The 17,308-nt window shown below is 41.1% G+C and overlaps 1 protein-coding gene across 1 annotated transcript in view; it reads left to right on the plus strand.

Annotated features, from left to right (window-relative positions):
* LOC143338220 (transmembrane protein 132C-like) overlaps positions 1–17,308 on the plus strand; it is a 144,465-nt gene that overhangs the window by 87,811 nt on the left and 39,346 nt on the right. The window contains exon 5 of the mRNA XM_076758464.1: positions 14,350–14,539. Within this exon, the coding sequence (XP_076614579.1) occupies positions 14,350–14,539 (190 nt within the window). The remainder of the gene's footprint in view (positions 1–14,349; positions 14,540–17,308) is intronic.

A 17,308-nucleotide genomic window follows, 5' to 3' on the forward strand; every position in this document is an offset into this window, starting at 1 on the left:
TTTGCTGGTTTCATCTTCTCAAGTGTTAAGAATGTGCTGCTCTTCTTTTTTATACATGGTTTTGGATCATGGTTAGACAAAGCTATCTGAGTTTCCTCCTTCTTGACATTTCATAGGCTGAATAATCAAGCAACTAATCAAGAAAATAATGATTAAACAACAATGAAATGAAGCGTTAGTTGCAGCCCCAATTGAATGAGGTTAATTTAGAATTGGAAACAGAAACAAAATAAAATATTAATAGATAAAAAGCAGTTTGACTTGCAATAGTATAGACAGACTGTATATATTTGACAAAGAATTCAGAGTTCATTTCTTATGTATGTGAGTGTGTAGGTGTGAAGTGGAGACTCACAGACTAACGTTGTTTAAATTTGTTTTTTCTAACTGCTGTGTTAAAACACGGCATGTACAGAAATGTATGGGATGGCAGAAGACGGGCCTGTGTGCCTCCCTCACTCTCATCAAATCCCTCTTTCATCCAGTGGCTGAAGAGGAGAGGGTTCTGTTTACTTGACAGATTAATGAGGCAAGAGACCACAAGTGAGGGTTCAGGCCAGCAAGGGGTCACAGTGGGGTCAGCATTCTTATTAACCCTGTCCAGATATACCAATCTAATAAACCGAACCAGGGTGAGGTTGTTTGTTTGTTTGGGTTTGTGTCGAGGCATGCGCATCCATGTGGGTATCTTGCCTGTTTTTATATTCACCTCTTCCTCCGAGTGCGTGAGGGAGAGACAGAGAGGTGGATTTCTTGGCCAGAAAACATGCAGGTGTCACTGATTAAACTGGATTGGTTCAAGGTAAGATACCTTTGTAAAACCTGCATATAAAAGCGTGCATTGCATAGATAATGCATGTAAAATCCAGGAAATATAAACAAGAGTCTGGTGTGTTTTAAAGAGACAGCAATCCAAACCAAGCTACAAGGTATGCAGTAAACCTTGAAATAGAAAAGGTGTTGAATGTTTATTTTAATTATACACAAAGGGAGTAAAAATAAAGAAACAACACAGCAAAATCTTCCACTAAGGAAAATTAGTGCCACTGTCATATTGATTTAAATGGTGAAACAAATTAAACAAAGTGTGAGATATAAAAGTCTAACGACGACCTGTCAGCATCATAAAATAAACCAAAACACTGATATGACTACTGGCAAGAAAAGAGAAACGGAGACCTCATTAGCAGCTGAGTGGCAAGGAGCTGCTGGACGAACAGGAGAAACACTAAGAACACTGCACTTTGTAATATTAACATAGCAAAACACACTATTCTAGAAGAAAAACATTTGGAAATAATTTAGCTGATTCTCAGATTATTAAGTACTTATTCGCAGTTTTCAAAGAAAAATACCATGTTTAAAAACCCGTAGATCAGTTTCGATTTGTATCTCCCTGTGCATCAACTTTTTACCTGCAGCCAGAGGACACTGTTTTCCACATTTTACCATAAACGAGATCCTCCTGTGGCAAAGAGAGCTGAGAATATGCTCCTTGCAACTGAAAAATAAAGGCAAAAAAAGAATAGAAGATCCAAATGAGAGGTCAATCATGCAGTCAATTTGCATCAGTGCAGATACGTGCATAGATATATTATTGATTGTATTAACATTTATTCATCCAGGGTAGATTTGCTGCAGTAATGGTGCTTATCCGGAGCTGTGCAACATACCAAGAGTTCAATTCGTGCCATGTAATTGCACAAAAATATCCCATTTAACCCACTCTCAGATTGTTGCTAGGCACCATTACAATGAAATGGGCAGTCGCGCATGCATGTCATGTTTAGCTAAAATACTTAACTGTATCTGTGTGCCACAAAGCCTCATAAGAACACTGCCACTCAACATTAATGAAAATAAGAGTTCCTCAGAGCTGCACTCCCCACAGCCACTTCATCTGCATGATAGCCAGAGGGCTTAACACATTAGCATGTAACTAGCAAGGATTTATTAACGCTCATCATTGTGTTGTCAGACAGCCTATCGCACTCACTCATTAGTTCCTCCCACGTTGTGCATTCCAGGGTAGTGGAAGTTTTGACTGCGATCGTGTATGTTGAACACGTGTCCAGCATAGTGTCTGCGACATTGCCCATGTGTATCAGAAGACACGTGCTGCCACTCTCTGCGTCTTGCCAGTTTGAAGACAGAAAATTGTCATTTGGGTTGATTCCTTGCCAGAGCTGAGACAACCAAACATCTACCAAATCCCCTAAGTGTGATAGGTTGAGGGACCTGCTGATAAATGCAGCCAGATCCCCAAAAATGCAACACGACACATTTTTGAACAATAATTGCTGCCAGGATTTCACTTCAACTTTATCACAGTCAAGGTCACACGTTGACATCCCTGGCTAGAGGCCATAAGAGGATCTGCATCTCATTGGCTCTAACATCAGTCATGGTTGTTGCCACGTGTCAGACTGTATTTGCTGTATGTGGCCTCAGTCAGGCAGTAATTATTGTCACCATGACAATCCCACATAAAAGCAAGTTGTAAGACCCTTTCCAAAAGCTAACACTGCAGTCTCTAATTTCGATTGATCCAAGGAGCTTTCCATAGTCAGAACTTCTACTGACTCTCTATCCAATCAAAATGGAAAGGAAAGTGCAGAACTCTCACAGGAATGCAAGTGAAACACTTCATGCCTCCCATGGTGAGAACTCAGTTGAAGTAGATGCCAGCTTTGTGGTAGATCTCCATCCAGAATTAAGAAGCTGAAAGTTGTTCAGTCTCTCCCTGAAAGAGGTGAGGTGAAGTTTTTCTGTCATGTTAATACTGTGTTTGGCCGTCACTGTGTAGATGTTACAACCAAACACATCTACTGGAGTCCCATTGAGAGCAGAAGAGGAAAGACGAGCGAAACAGGAAGGGCAGGGGTGATTACACGGCAAATTTCCTCTGCTCCTACAATGTTGCGGCACATAGAGAGATAGATTGACTGAAACAAAAAAAAAAAGAAGGGGAAATGAATGAAGTGAGGGGAGTGGTGAGCCAAAAGCAAAAAGAGAGATGAAAAGATAAAAATATGAAAGAAAACTCCAGCAAGTGCGATCAAAGAGATACCTCTCAGGCCGCAACATAAAAAACCTATTTTATGACACCCAACAGCAGCTGAGAAGCAAATAATAAAAAGGACAACTTAATCTAATCCATTGTCATCTGTGTATATGTGTGAGGAACAAGGATGAGGAGAAGAGTCATTTCTGGTGGAGAGTTTAATCTCCAAGGGGAAGATTAGCCAGTCACACTGAGTTGATCTTATTGTCCAGGATAAGAGGATAAGCACCATAGCCCTCTGGAGAATTTTACTAACACTCCTGCAGCTCACAGAAATCAATCAGGGGATAGAAGCCGGTGTTTATACAAAGATTGATTGTGTTGCATTGTATTTGCTGTCTTAAGCTTGGCTCATAACCACCTGCTGGTCACTGAGAGCAGTTTAGTGGCTGACGGTTCAAAAGGTGACGGACGTGTGGCTCTGGAGCAGATGTTCTGTGTCCTCTCAACCCCTTTTTTTTGTTATGGAATTCACTCAAATAAGAAATGTAAGGCTGGAAGAAAAACATTTCTTTAAATCAAATTTTTGCGAGAACCTCACTCACTCCCACAAATTCTTTAATCTCATATTACAGTGCAGCTGACTCAGAGGTAAAAAGTAAACACTTCTGTTCAAAGGGTTTATAGGAGCTGTGTATATTTGTTTTCAGAAGTTAAAAGCATTTCTTTTTCTGATATAAACTAGCTGTGATATTCTCTGTTTGAAATTACGAAGGAACGCTTAAGTGGGCCTCCACGGTACATCAGTGTGCCAAGGCAGGATAAGATAAGATAATTTAAGATAAGACTTTATTGATCCCATGCAGGGGAAATTTACTTGTTACCAAAGCAAGAATAAAAAGACAGAGAGGTAGAAAAAGAACAAATAGACAATAAAAAAAGGTACAAAATACAATGACTATGTAGATTATATGCAAAAGAGTATAAAGAAATATTGCCTTGTGAAGAATGGCTCAGTTTCAGAGTGGAAAAGTTTGAATTTCATGTGAATAATAAAATACAGTGTCTATGTAAAACTGCACAGTGGGAAATAAGCAACACGGTAAAAATGAAAAGCAAGTTTAAGTGCATTTGAGGCTCTCTCCCTTGCAATGTATAGAACATCCGGATGAAAGTTGGGTTTGGTGAAAGCACAGAGATGACAAAGTATCAAGGAAGACAGCTGAGGCTGCATGAAGTGCCAGAAACCTGTGATTCTCACTGTCTGAATGCAAACTCTGGTTCAAGCCATGCAGGGAAATGATCAAGTGCCTCATAAGTCAGAGCAGAGACAGTCTGATAGTGAGCTCACACTTCTCATCATGAGGGATACATTTACCAATGCAACTGTAAAGATGTTGGCTTTGAAATCTGTTCATATTCTGCTTATGTGCTTTGGCCTATATATTTCAGAGGAATCGTACCTGTCACCTGATTGCATTCACCTGCAACGTTTCTTCCTAGTTCAGGAAGTGTGGCCTTATTGTACTGCAGATCTAAAACCACAGGAGTACAAAGCATTGTGTTGTGTGCATTCTTAGTGCTTCGTTTAGGCTACTAAAGCTCTTGATTGAGGAAAAACGTGTTATTTTTGGTAAATATTGTGAAAAAGCAACAGATTCCCATCTTCAAGTCAGCATAGACTTACATATTTTACCAAGAGCAGCATCTTTCTGGAACCCAGCAGTTCTCTGAGGCTGTACTTAGGCACTAAATGCTAACGTCAGCATTCTAACATGCTCCCACTGACAACGCTAACCTGCAGCTGTTAGGCAGGTTTAAGGTTTTCCATTTGCTAATTAGCACTAAACACAAACTACAGCTCAGGCTGATGGGAATGTCATTAGTTCTGCAGGCATTTGGCCATGAACCAAAGTATCAGACCAACTGAAATTTTGACCTGATGATGTCAGGAGAGGAAACGTTTCCAGGAGAAAATATTGAAGGGAAAACAAATTAATGTGTTGACAGTGAACATCTTGCAGATACATTTCGTATTAGCATTTCACATTGGCTGTGAACCGACAGAGTATCAGTCAAAAGTCTGCAAAAATCAACCATCTCATGTATTTTCCTTATTTTTAATATTTTCTACATTATAGATCAATACTGAAGACATCAAGACTGTGAAATCGCACATGGAATTGTAAAAAAGTAACATGTATTTTATAATTTAGATTCTTAAAAATAACGTAGCTTTGCGCACTGTTGGCATTCTATCAACCAGCCTCATGTGGTTAGTCACCTGGAATGGTTTTCAAATGAACAGGTGTGCTTTGTTTATTATTATTACTGGAACTTTTTGCCTTCTTGACGCATTTGAGGCACGGTGGCAACACTGTTGCCTCACAGCAAGAAGGTCCCGGGTTCGATTCTCGCTGCGGGCACCGGGATGTGTCCTCCACCATGCCTTTGGTGCCTGCTGCTCGAGGAAAAAAAAAGGGCCTTTCTGTGTGGAGTTTGCATGTTCTCCCCGTGTTCACCTGGGGTATCCTCCGTAAAACATACCCCCACTAAAAACATGCAAGAAGATCACCACCTGACCAATGGTGACATAACGCAATTGGGTCCCCGGGCGCCGCTTGGATGGCAGCCCACCGCTCCTGGTCTGCCGTGGAGGAAGGACGACGAGGATGGGAGAAATGCGGAGGACGAATTTCACCTTCGTGTGCAGTGTCCAGTGCATGTTGTGTGATAATAAAGGGGAATGTCTCCCCCTGATTCTTCTTCTTCTTAAATCAGTTGTGTTGTGTAGACATAGTATTGGAATGCAGCCCTTTTCAGTTTCTTAGATATCCATATTATGGCGAGAGCCGCTCAACTAAATAAAGAGAAACACTCCGTCATTTCTTTAAATGAAGGTCAGTCTAGAAAGTTTGGAGAAATCTCAATGCATCTTCAAGTGCGATCACAAAAATCACAGAATGCTGAAATTGACTCTCATGAGAGCCATCTCAAAAAAAGGAAAACCAAAAACTACCTCTGCAGCAGAGGAGAAGTTCATTACAGTTACGGGCATCAATAATCGCCAGTTAACGGCCCCTCTAATTAGAGAGTTCAAGTAGCAGACTCATCTCAACATCAGCTGTTTGGAGGCAACTACATGAATCAGGCCTTCATGGTCGAATTGCTGCAAAGAAACCACTACTGAGGGAGTCCAACAAGAGGAAGATAATTGCTTGAGCTAATAAACACAAGCAATGGACTTTAGATCAGTGGAAATCTGTACTTTGGTCTGATGAGTGTGTCTTTGTGGGAGGGAGAGAGGCTAAACGGATGGTATCTGCCTGTGAGGCTCCACCGTGAAGCATGAAGGAGGTGCTTTGCCGGTGACACAGTTGGCGATTTATTCAAAATTCAAGGTACGCATAAGCAGCATCGCTACCACAGCATTCTGCAGAGATATCCCATCTGGTTTGTGCTATGGGACCATTGTTTGTTTATCAAGAGGACAATGACCCAAACACACACCTCCAGGCTACGTGAGGGCTGTTTGACCAAGAAGGAGAGTGATGGGGTGCTGCATCGGATGACCTGGCCTCCACAATCACCCATCCTAAACCCAGTTGAGATGTTTTGGGATGAGCTGGACCGCAGAGTGAAGGAAAAGCAGTCAACAAGTGCTCAGCCTATATGTAACTCTGTAAAGACTGACAGAAGAGCACTCCAGGTGACTGCATGAGGCTGGTTGAGAGAATGCCAGCAGTGTGCGAAGCTCTCATCAAAGCCAAAGGTGACTGAAATATAAAACATATTTTACTCAATGCACGATTCCAGATGTGTGATAGTTTGGTGTCTTTAGTATTCAACCACAATGTAGAAAATAATAGAAATGAATAAAAAACATTGAACGAGAAGGTGTGTCCAAACTCTTACTGCATATTCTGTATAAACTCCATTATGTTGATAAAATATATAATATGACACTTTTATGTTTCACTGCATATAAACAGAGTTTTTCTGAGATTTGTTTGAAATGCATCAGTGTTTGACGGGCAAGGCTTTCGCAATTTCCGCTTGACGTTTACATTTTGACGAGACAGTTGAAATATTCCCTTGATATGTATTTTTTTTTTTTCTGAGATCAATTTACATACATTTTCAGGCACCCTGTTGCTACGTGATAAGCAGAGCATTTCAGAAACAGTATGTTAAAGGAAAGCACTTAGCCACTTTTTCATCATTTTCACAAACCTGCTGTTGAGAATTTCAATATTATTTTAAATACTCATTTACAAGACGTGCATTAAACTTTAACTGATGATGTAGGTCGTGTGATTTAAACAAAAAAAAAGCTCAATTTCTGCTTTGACTCTCTGGTCATGATCCAACTTAGTTTCACCTCTCTTTTTGCAGCATGTTAACATCTCCAATTTTCCAGGAGATGTCTGTGTTTTCTCGGCTGCGTTTTCGGCTCCGATTGGCTTTTGCTACAATATGCTGCAGAGTGGCGACGCTGCCTCCTGATTGGATGATCCATGGAGTCACATCTGTTTCATGCAGGAAGCCCGAATCCTCTCATTTCACACACCATTTGAGGGGAATATAGGAAAAATGTGACACAGAGAAAGAAAGAAAATAGACCAGTGGGCAGTTGAGAGAGGCAAGATGCAGCAGCGACAGAAAAAAACAGAGGGGGCTTATTTCAGAAAATATTGAAGAAGAGACGGACCAAAAAGGCAATTTGAGAGAAGAACTGCAATGTTTTTCTTTCAGTTTTTACACCCTCTGGCCCCCCACCCCTTTTGCACTCTGCAGGCCTACTGTTAGCGCAAAGTAATCTGTACTGACAGGCTGACGCTGCGGGTCTGATAGATCCTGGGGGAAATCTCCAGCATACATAAATTGGTTGTTTTACGTTTCATCTGCCTCTTGACATGGATTCATTTTATGATCTCTTTCATTATCTGTCTGTCATATGTCAATGTTTATCGCTCCATAAACACATCCATTCCACACAGATGAAACAGGCATCACTGGATGGAAAAGCAACCAGTCCCCCAGACAGCACAAGGTTAGGATTACAGTTTGTCTTTTATGAGCGCTGTGCATTTATTACCAACAACGTGGCCCACTGAGCTGTCTCCGGGGAAGAATTTTGCCGTTTCACAATGAATAAATCACTATCACACACACGCGATTTCAAGCCCTTTTTGCACTTTTCGTTTTATTCTGTGACCTTTTAAAACCAACGTCTGTTTCTTTCTCTGTCACCCTTTTCCTGCTCATCAACCCTCCAAAGCCCCGCAGGGCCTCCTGATGGCCCCGCTGGCTGAATAACTCGCCCGTAACAACTCTCTCCAAACTATCGCGCTCAAGTTGCATCTCAGGTCTGCTGTTCACCGGTGCGCTACAGGACGGGTGTCGGGGGCGAGTTGTGCTTGTTTCAGTAGGATCTCATTAGCATCATCGGGGAGAAGACACAGATATTAGACCTGAGATAGTGAAACTCATTAGAGAGGAGCCAGGACTCTCTTGGGAGGCGTGCGCACACAAAATATGGTTTCTGCTACACCAGAACCTAATTTATTAATCATAATATTCTAATGACCCCCAACTGCACCAGGCTAAATGACCTTATTACACACAGACTCAGGTTACCTTCTGCTGAACTACAGTAGTCAGAGGTAGTCTCCGCTATTAATGTGCAGTGACCTTTATAACTATACTCTCGCAAGCAGCAGATGGAGCTTCAGTTGACACCAGGTTTCATCCATTGGAGATATTATCAGATTTCCCTTGAGGACTTTGAACCAATTAGAATCCAAACTTATTTTTGTTTGGAGAGACACGGAGACTCAAAGTGCAGAAAACACGCAGCCACACAGCTGGAGAGTAAGTGAATTGTAAATAATTAAAGCAGCTGCATAAGCAAATCAAGCATGTCACCACATACAGAACAGTAAATCCATCTTGCCCAAATGTCTTTCCTGCACAATGAGGATTCCATTAAAGGAATAGCTTAACAAATGCTAGAAGAATGCTTCTTTACTTTCGTGCTGGGAGTCAGATGAGATCGATGCCGCTGTTATGCCTGTGCAAAAAGCTGTTTTCATGCTTAACTGTCGTCAAAAACTTTCAAATAAAACTAGATGAACAAGCCTGTAAACTGTTTTCCTTCCCTGAGAGAAGCTTATGATGTCCATGAACACTGATGGCTTTCACTTTTCAAACTCAAACATGGATCAATAACTAACAGAAAGTATCGCTTGGTTCTCTAAGATGGCAGTTTTTAGACAAAGACAAAAGTTGTTGCTCACCGAAAAAGTCTAAACAACAGGTTACCAACTGAAGCATTGTTACTCAATAAAGCGAGTGACCGACGGTGCGCAGAACTCCCGGTCCTTTCTCCAAATAATTGTTAATTAAGATATAACACTTGTTTATTCGATTTGGAAAGGAAGATTTGGCCAGGAAAGCAGAGATCAAAGCAGGAGATGGATCTTTATGTGAAGACAGATGGCCGGCAGGAGTTGCTCATCCCTCCCACTGTCACACCTACTTTGTTGAATTACTGCTGGTCTCACATGTCAGGATTCAATTATGGTGAAGGCAACTGTGCATACTGTTGTCCATGCAGTTTCTCCGTCTGCTTATATTTTCCTGTTGCCAACAGGTTTGCATCAAAAAGTGTACTTGCTAAAGGAATAATTCGTGCTGAGACAGTTGATTAAGAGAAAATGAAACAATTTCGATAATCATTTAATCTTTTAGGTCTTTTTTTAAGAGAAAATGGCAAATATTCACAGATCAAAGCCTTTAAATGTGAGGATTTGCTGTTTTTCTCTGTGTTACATCCTTGTAAATTGAATATCTTTGGGTCTTGGGTTGTTTTAATTCCTCCGAGCTGGTGTTCTGCCCATTATCCAACACCATAACTCAGGAAGAGAAGGAGAAACTGTGACCGTATTTCACACTTGGTCAGATACTGAATTGGTGACACTAATCTTGGTTGCTCATGTTGAAACTGTACTGATTGTATAGATCTTCAGTGTTACCAATTTGAAAATGTGTGTGAAGCATCTACCCTTTAAAATTTGTAGCTTCTTTGCAGCAACATCCATATTTGAGATATTGTGGTTCTGCTGATATTGAGCTTCTGGTGATTGTTCTGGTGATTGCTCTCTGTCAGTCCTCTGTACTGCTCTGTAAAAATAGTTTCCAAATGAAAACATCATGTTTCTCACTGGATTTAATTCACAGGTGTTCCTGTGAATATTCACAGGAACACCTGTGAATAATTACAGTAGCACCTTTTATTTAATTCCTCAAAGTCTTCACTCCATAAATGAGCCTGGACAGACATGGATGTCAACTCTAACTTCACTGGCTGGGGGAGGCAGACAACAGCGAGGTGGCAATTCTAGTTTGGAAAAAACAAGCAATTTCAAGACGTCACCTTTGGTTCAAGGATACTGTGAAGAGCATTGTTCACTATTTCCTAACATTTACTAGACAAGACACTTAACTAATAATGACAAATTTGTTATTTCCATATTTAAAATTAAAACAAAAACAAATATATCTGGTGGAAAATATCAAGATTTGCCAAAAGCAGCACACAGCAGGCTACAGCAAAGATCCCAGAGGGTTTAACAGCAACAGAGTGAATTATATGAAACAAAAAATGCTTTCAGGCATTGCATGTTGGCCAGGAATTGCTTGTATGCATGTTCACATATCTCTCTTACAATGCTGACTCACAGTCTACACACATATTGGAAACTGTGTGTGCCGGGTCACAAACATCTTATCCACAGCGCATCAAACAAACTAATTCTCATTGGCAGCAACACCCACCACAGAAATCAGACCACACAAAAAGTGCAGTCATGGCCAACCTTTTTCAGCCAGCAAGTTTATTTACAGCACGTCCTCGCACTGGCTGAGAAAACAAATTGGACATGTCGGCCGTGACGTAAATCCCGTGCTCTTCTGGCTCCCATTATAGACAAGAGTATATCAACGTTTACCTGGATGGAGCTGTTTAAGGTGTTAATCTTACAAACACTTACTGTACAGACACACAAACCGCCTCACCTCCTCCTATTGTTGGACTCGCTGTCGATTCACTGTGTTGAAATAGATTCAGGTCTTTGATGTATCATTGTTGTCAGTGCTAACCAAATCACTGCTGTGCATGAAAGGAACCCCCTCGGGTCTCCAAAAGAGACAGCAGACTTTTCTTTCACTACCTTTCTCAGAGCCAGATATCCACAGAAGTGCTAAGAGTGAAAAGAGGAAAACATGGCTGCATGTTTAACAGGGCTTTTGTGTTCCTTAGCTCCACTTTTATTTTCCTGTTTTTGAACAAAAGGAATCTCTTTCTTGTCTTTTTTTTTTTTTTTGGAAGGGGGGGGCTTCTTTTCCGCACAGAGCCCCTTTGTTACTACACGGGTGTGTTTGAAATGTATCTTACAGGATTCAAAGAGTGTGCGTATTTCCCTCTGAGTGGATTCTTTTACCTTGTTCTGTTTGGGCTTTCACAGCCAACAATAGGACTGACAAATGGAGATCCCTCAAAAGCCTCCTCAAAATGACATGACCGATTTTCCACCTCATTTCACCACAACAAACTACGATGCCGGGGCTTTGTCACTTTTCCCTTTTTGAGTGGTACAGTCAGTTCTGTAATCCCAGTAGACATTTTGCTTTTATTGCATCCTCTTTAACCCCGTTTCCGTTCTGTGTTTTGTCTCTGCGTCCACCTCCTGCTCTCATCCCGTCCAGAGCAGCGGAAGTGATAGTTGCCAGTGAGTGTATTGAATTGTATGGTAATGGCGCTGTGAAAAGGGCACACGGTGCAGTTATGATTCTAATGAGACATGGAGGAAACAGGCTGACCTCTCCAACCAGTGGACCGCAGACATTCATCATCCCAAACACAGGCTGGTTGAAGGGGGTGAGAGAGCAAACTGCCCTCTATTGGGAGCAACGTAGCACTGCAGATGAGCCAGAGGATTAAGTGAAAGAGGGAGAGGAGAGGAGATGGCAAAAAAAGGGAGCAAAGACAAGAAAAAGGAGACAATAATAAAGACAACACAGGACAAGACATGAATAGGGAGTGAAGGGGAGTTGTATTGTAGTGTTCGAGCGCTAAGGCCCTGATTGTTTGCAGCTTCATTGTAAAGCACAACTGTCTGGTGCAGATAATTGATTTGGCTGTAATTGTACACCATAAGCGTAAACCACATAATCACTGCAGTCGCTACCCCAGAGCCCAGCATGTTGTCGGAGAGAGGAGGATATCCCACTGCGGCTCTGTAGCACCTTTCTGTGGGAGACAGAAATTGAAAAGGAAACGAGACTGATGGATGGACTTCATGCACGCACAGCCACACCTAAAAGCAGGGATTTCCAGCAAATCAGTCAATATGGGTAAACATGTGGAACCGTAATCTGCAGTACGGGCTGTGCCCATGCTCACTTTTTTCCTACTGAGGATGGAAATCTTTAAAAACAGGTCGAACTGTAGTTTTTAGCAAACCTTACTCAAACAAGGGTAAATGTTATTTGTTGGGGACTATTTTCAGCAGCGGATTCCTATACATTTGGTGCTGTGTTTTTTAATGGTTTTCAGATGACAATGAGTTGGCAGAATAAATTCATGGTTCATCTCATCTTTAATTGCAACTTGAAAAATACAATAAATAAATGTTTTTGTGTTTGAAGCAAAAATTGGGATAGAAAGTCACAGGAGGATTCTCCACAGTGTGAACAATATCACAAAGAGCCACCACCAACTGTGCTGCACTGCACCTCAGCATAACTGTATAATTCCTCTGTGTTCAAGGACAATTGTCCCTCAACAGTGCTCACCGTGGGGCCAGATTTGCACCGATATTCACCTGCAATCACCCCGAGCCAAAGCTTCTCACTGGTACTTGGAAACATATTAAGAATAATTCAGACTATTACCATCAGCTTTTCCACCCAAACCAGAATTGCTGCTCAAGCTGTTTTCATCTACACTGATTTGCAGCTTCCAAATCTGTTCTTCCTTTCTACTCTTCTACCAGCATAGATCCTTAAAACTCCACTTTGAAGTGAGGCTAGCGTCTGAAGTGCGAACACATGAGGGGGAGTTGGTGGAGTTTTAAATACAGGCTTGGCCAGAATATGTTCAAGGAAAACCTTGGATCTTACCCCCACCACCCCCATCCTCATGCTCAATTTGGGCTCTTTCCAGCCTTGTTTTAATTGTCTGACCAACCAAACAACATACTGCTGGGGACAAAAATAAAAATAGTTGGGTATACGTTAAAAGGAACCTCATGCTAAAGCATAACAAACATGCAGTATATCTACTGCCTCTTTGAATTGTCTTTTTATGGGCCACCTCTAGAAGTGCGAATTGTATTTTTTCAATACAGCATGTATCTGTGTGTGGCTGTTGGAAAAGGTGTTGCATCGAGTTTGGACTGTGACAAAGAACACCTGAGGGAGAAGCAGCAGCTTGATCAAACCTAGCGCTCAGCAAATCAAATAAGGTTGGAGGATTTTATTTTTGCATTCATTGTTTTTCCTGCTTTGTTTGCATCTCCATCAGCTGAGAGAAAATTATTTGCCCGGCCCTGGCAATCTCTGCAAGAGAAGCTCCATATTGCAAGGAGGAAAAATAAATTGCTTTTCTTTTTTTTTTTTTTTTTTTTTTGCCAACATCGTGGTTCTGAGCGGATGTGAGAATGAATTTCAATAGTGCTGCGATTAGTTTCATATCAGATAGTGAGATGAGGGAAACTTATATTTTAGGAAAAAATAGCATATCCTTATACAGCATCTGCATGTAATACAACAGAAGCACCCTCTACTTACAAAATATTTGTTTTACATGTTTTCTTCACACCTGATTAAAATGTGCAATTAATTCTCGGTTGCTGGTTATCAGTCCTCCTCCCCTCCAACACCAAACACTCCTGTTAATGGATGATAAAGAACCATTTCTTCTCTGTTTTCCCTCTCTCGCCACCTTCTTTATCCTGATTTTCCTTTCCTGTTTCTGCTCTATTTTTTCCTCATCCCCTGCCTGCCTTCTCTTTTCACTCACTTCCTCATGTTTCCTCCCTTCATTCATAGCCTCACTCTCTGTTATGTACAAATTATTCCATGGTCTTATTTTTGCTTTTTCCTTCTTACACCCTCATTTATTTCCCTGCTACTCCCTCATCTCTTTTGACTCCCACCTTATTTCTGTCTTGTTATTCTTTCCGATTGCCACCTATCTTTCTTCCCCCCCGTGTTTCCTGTCCTCCTCTTTCATCTAAATCCACTCCTGACACAATTCTTCTCCCTGTCTCCCCTTGCAGAGTGGAGGCAGCGGGCTACCAGCGAGTGCTGCAGGTGGACCTGGAGGTTAACGGGTTGATGGTGATTCAGGGGGGAAGGGAGGTGACGTGGCAGGTGGAATATCCGCTCACCCGCACCCTGACCAGTGAGGTGCCGACCCTCATTCGCCTGGCGCCGCAGGACCTGGGTGGCATCGTGCCACTAGCCATGGTGAGGAGTGGGCGGTTGAGCTGTGCACGTTGGAAGCTTGTGTGTATGCAGACATGTGTGCATACATCGGAAACCTGGTGCACCATTTCAAATTAGCCAGCGTATGTGCTAATATTAAAGGCTTTCTCCATTATAACTCCAGTAAGAATGCCCCCAAAGGCAACATCTTGGTCTCAAGATGGCTTTGATAATGCCTCACTTGACCGATAGCTAAAGACAAAATGGCATTGAAAGGAACGGCCTTGTTCTCTTCTGTTGTGTTAAGATCAAGCCAGTTGCAACCAGATGATTGGCGTTTGGATAGAGAATGAAATTTCAACAACAAAATCAAGAAATTCGGTGCAAATTGAATATACTTCCATTATTACACAAGGTTTGAAATGATAGATATAGTAAATTGCCTTGCTATAACAACACCTAGGCATTCATGCTGTGGTCCAATTGTGTTTTCCAGCTAATAAGGCTCAGATGTAGTCATCTGTAGGCATCTATTTGCAAAAAATATTCAGGCAGAAATGAGAACCTTCTACTTCAGTGTGCCCATACTTTGATTACTCAATGCCAGGAGCACTTACAGTCATTCTGACTGCTGAGAATTAAACTTAAGTGTGTTATATTTCAGAGACCAAAACCATGCATGTACTCCAAATGGTTCACAAACAGCTTTCAGTTGACTTTGGGTATGCCTTGGATAGGCATTTTAGGCTAATTTTGCAGGAATGGAAGGAGGTTTGTGGCAGGATTATAGCATGCCCAGGGACAATACTTTGTTCTGATTGGCTGGATGCCAGGTGTTATTCTCAAAATACTAGGCAGGTCTTACACAGCGACCCCATCATCCATCTAAAACAACATGCAGAAGCAATATCGCACTCGTGGTCCATCTGTTCAAAGTCTAACTCAACAATAAAGTTATACTTAAATTTGGACCTTTTGGGGTGCACCAGAGACCAATTAGAAATGGAAGAACAGAAAACCAGCCTAGACCATACAAGCATAAATTCATTTTGCTTAAAAAAAAAGACATGATCCAAAATGGACATGAAGACAGACTCTGTACAGCTAGAACCAAGGACAGCTGTTAATATATAGAGGGAAGCAAAAGAAAAAAATCTTCCTGCACTTCTCAGTTCACACCCTCCAGCCTCTCCTGTGATGATTATGACACACATCAGAGCAGGTCAGATCCACCCAGGTGTTAGTCATCGATACACAGATCTGAGACCTGTGCCAGGATAGAGGAAGTATTCAAATTGTTTGTTTACCACAAATTAAAGTACTAATACCTTACTGTAAAAATACTTCATTAAATGGAGAAAATAATGCGTCACAATTACCCAGAGCCCAAAGTGGCACCTTCACAATACTTGTTTTGTTCAAACAATAATCCACAACTCTAAATCATTACAAATAAATTAGAATTATTAAAAGGAAAAGCAGAAAATCCTCACACTGGACAAGCTGGAACAATAAAATGTTTAGTGCATGAAAATGACTTAAATGATTATCAAAACAGTTGCCGGGAAAGTAATTTTCAGTCAGTTGAATTAATTGATTCAAATCAATTAATTGATTCAGCTCAATTTGTATGTACTGTGGAGCAGTTTAATCTATAATAAAACATCATATTTCATCATCTTTATATGTTTTGTTTCCAAAATTTTAATTTGTAAAAAACAACTAGTGACTGTACTGGAGTAGAAGTATAAATGGAATGAAAAGAAAACACTCAAAGAAAGTACAAGTACCTCAGATTTGTACAGAAGTACATCACTCGAGCAAATGTCCTTCGCTACACTCCACCAGAGGGTTAGTTGGGTCCCATTGCGCCAACTCCACAGGACCCAACTAACCCAATTAGACTACATATAATTTGGGTCGGGTCTTAGTTATTAGTAAGTGAGTGGACCTGTGAAGACCTCTCAGAGAAAATACAGACTGCAGCCAGAGGGCATTTGGTGTTCTTAATTTCTTTGGTTCCATTCAAGCACAGTGGTTTTGAAATGTAACAATATGAGATTAAAGTGCCGAGTTTCAGTTTACAGAGCATTTGAGGATGTTCACATCCTAACAGGGGGAACTGTGTAGCAGCCTTTTTTTATACAAACTACCCAATTTGAGAAAATACACCAGAACAATGATCCTAAACATTCGGACAAAGCAGCACTGGGATGCTCTTGACTGGCCGAGTTAGTCAGCTCTCCTAAATCCAACTGAGCATGTTTTTTGCTTACTGAAAACCAGACTGAGGGTGAAAAGCAAAACACCAAGCTTCGCCACAGAGGACACCAATGTCTTCGGATGTCTTGCAGTCACAGGCTTCAGAACATATTGATGTGGATATAAACCCCCCCAAATTCGAGCTGAGACTCGTATTATAGTCATTGTTTTATGTCAAATCCAGTGTGCTGGAGTCCAAACAGCACAACACAATAAAAAAATGTGTCCTAATACTGTCTAACTTCCAAAATGTAGACGCAATAGAAAGCAGAGGAAACAGAGACAGAAAATGAATTCAACCTCAGAGTCTGACAGAATGAGCTAAACAAACAAAGTAAATGTTAAACACCCACATTACATCTGATATTTCCAAGGATGGTAATTTTTTACTTGGCAACTCCACTTGTTGGAATGCAAAGACTTTAACATTGATCCAATAAGTAAAAAATATGGTGAACAAACACAAGGTATCTATTTCAAGACTATGTTTTCCCACAATATGAGCAGACAGTTATTATACAGCATATTGGATATTTGTCACACAAACAG

Source organism: Chaetodon auriga, chromosome 19 (genome assembly GCF_051107435.1).
Source record: "Chaetodon auriga isolate fChaAug3 chromosome 19, fChaAug3.hap1, whole genome shotgun sequence".
NCBI classification, from domain to species: domain Eukaryota; kingdom Metazoa; phylum Chordata; class Actinopteri; order Chaetodontiformes; family Chaetodontidae; genus Chaetodon; species Chaetodon auriga.